Source organism: Calidris pugnax, unplaced genomic scaffold, assembly GCF_001431845.1.
Source record: "Calidris pugnax isolate Ruff unplaced genomic scaffold, ASM143184v1 scaffold1266, whole genome shotgun sequence".
NCBI classification, from domain to species: domain Eukaryota; kingdom Metazoa; phylum Chordata; class Aves; order Charadriiformes; family Scolopacidae; genus Calidris; species Calidris pugnax.
Window position 1 is genome coordinate 1,256 of NW_015091830.1, and position 2,226 is coordinate 3,481.

At 51.4% G+C, this 2,226-nt stretch overlaps 1 protein-coding gene across 1 annotated transcript; it reads right to left on the reverse strand.

Moving 5' to 3' along the window:
- Positions 1-723: 723 nt before the first annotated feature.
- LOC106900103 (olfactory receptor 14J1-like) lies at positions 724-1,689 on the reverse strand. Its single transcript, XM_014962091.1, has one exon. It carries the CDS (start codon positions 1,675-1,677, stop codon positions 724-726), a length of 954 nt encoding a protein of 317 aa, XP_014817577.1. The 5' UTR covers positions 1,678-1,689.
- Positions 1,690-2,226: the final 537 nt, after the last annotated feature.

The following is a 2,226-nucleotide window of genomic DNA, read 5'->3' on the forward strand; positions in this document are numbered from 1 at the left end:
TGGGGAGGGGACTGGAGAGAGAAAGAGAGGGATCCAGGTGGACTGGTATGAAGAAGCCTGTGGATGGGGAGAGAAGAGGGATGCAAGGGCCCAGCTGCACTTTGGCAGGGGCTGCTCAGTGCTGTTCTGTCCAAAACCTGTGCCTCATGCCCATGGTGTGTCCTACCCATCCAACTCTGCTCCTGGCGATTTGCTGTGGGAGTTCCTCACTAGCATGGGGCTCTATGTGTGTGAAGGTACCTACATGCTTTGCTGGCCAACTCCAAGTGGGGCTGGCTGGAAGAGGAGGAAACCAGGATGTGGAGAGTCCCAAGGGGGAAGTTGCAATGTGGGTAACAGCTCTGAGAGTAGGGAGGACACCTGGTCAGACCCAAAACTGAAACCCACACAGGAGGGACTGTGGGGGGGTGTGCCCATGGGTAAGTGCTGCAGAGATGAACACACCACTCGTGACAGGAGCTTTGGAAGAAGAGCCAAAACATCAGTCAGTGCACTGGGGTCATTCCATTTTATTTCAGAAAACCTATGAGAGGGTCAGCTCTGTGCCACTGAAAGATACACTTTGACATGAGATGCAGGTTTGGCAGAGCAGGTTCATTTCTCCAGAGAACCAGGAAGGATTCAGACATTCATGTAGGAAATAAGAATAGAGATAATGATAACAAAAACGACAAAATAGCAAACAAAGGAGAGGAGTGCAACAAGGCACCATCAGAATCATTTCTAAAGAGTGATGGAAAACTTCCCACTATTAAGAACCATCCCAGAAATAAATTTCCTGATGGACTCCTTGAGCTCCTGGTTCCTCATGCTGTAGATGAGGGGGTTAAATACTAGAGGCACAACTGAGTAAAGAACCGCCACCACCAGATCCAAGGATGGGGAGGAGATGAAGGGGGCCTTCAGGTGGGAAAACGTGCCAGTGCTGATAAAGAGGGAGACCACGGCCAGGTGAGGGAGGCACGTGGAAAAGGCTTTGTGCCGTCCCTCCTCAGAGGGGATCCTCAGCACGGCCCTGAAGATCTGCACATAGGACACCAAAATGAAAACAAAGCACAACCAAAATACAAAAGCACTAAACATGCCAAGCCCATCTTCCCTGAGGTAGGACTCTGAGCAGGAGAGCTTGAGGATCCGGGGGACTTCACAGAAGAACTGGTCCAGGACATTGCCCTGGCAGAGGGGCAGTGAAAATGTACTGGCTGTGTGCAGGAGAGCAGTGAGAAACGCAGTGCCCCAGGCAGCTGCTGCCATGTGGACACAAGCTCTGCTGCCCAGGAGGGTCCCGTAGTGCAGGGGTTTGCAGATGGCAACGTAGCGGTCATAGGACATGACAGTGAGAAGAAAATAGTCTGTTGACATAAAGAAGGAAAAGAAAAAGAGCTGGGCAGCACATGCTACATAGGAGATGGCACTGGTGTCCCAGAGGGAGTTGGCCATGGCTTTGGGCACTGTGGTGGAGATGGAGGCCAGGTCAATGACAGCGAGGTTGAGGAGGAAGAAGTACATGGGGGTGTGGAGGCGGTGGTCACAGGCGATGGCAGTGATGATGAGGCCGTTGCCCAGGAGGGCAGCCAGGTAGATGCCCAGGAAGAGCCAGAAGTGCAAGAGCTGCAGCTCCCGTGTGTCTGCGAATGCCAGGAGGAGGAACTGGGTGATGGAGCTGCCGTTGGACATTTGCTGCTTCTGTATATGGACCTGTCCAAGGAGGAAAAGAGACCAACAGTTTAGAGGAGATTCTCTGAGGAAAAAAACATGCTACTTCTCATATAATACACCCTTCTTGAAGTGAATGAGGAAGGAGTAAGCTCTTTCAACATTATTACAAATGGAATGACATGGATCGTCACAGCTTAAAATGCAGCTTGGACACCTATTTTCCATGAAGATACCTCTGGGGCAGGACCCCAAGTTGGTGTCAGAAAGAAAAACTGACTCACTTCCCCATCCCAACCCCTGAGAGCAAGAGCAGCACAGACAGGTGGAGAAACAGGGAAGAACACCACGGTGCTCTGAAAAATTTCAGGCAGGACAGAAAGGCCTAAGGACATGTTGTGAAGCCTTCTCCTTAGCAAGCTTTGCTTGACACTGCTCAGATGGTGACACTGGAGGGAAAGTGCTTTAGAACCTTTTGTGTACCACATTCAAGGAACTTGTCACCGTGACATCCAGCTGTGGAGGCAGCAACTCATGACCCGGACCCTATGGCCATGGGGCCCGAGGCTC

What these genes read in the sequence shown, in the direction of transcription:
- LOC106900103 (XM_014962091.1), bottom strand. Translation starts at nt 1,677, where the DNA reads ATGTCCAACGGCAGCTCCATCACCCAGTTCCTCCTCCTGGCATTCGCA.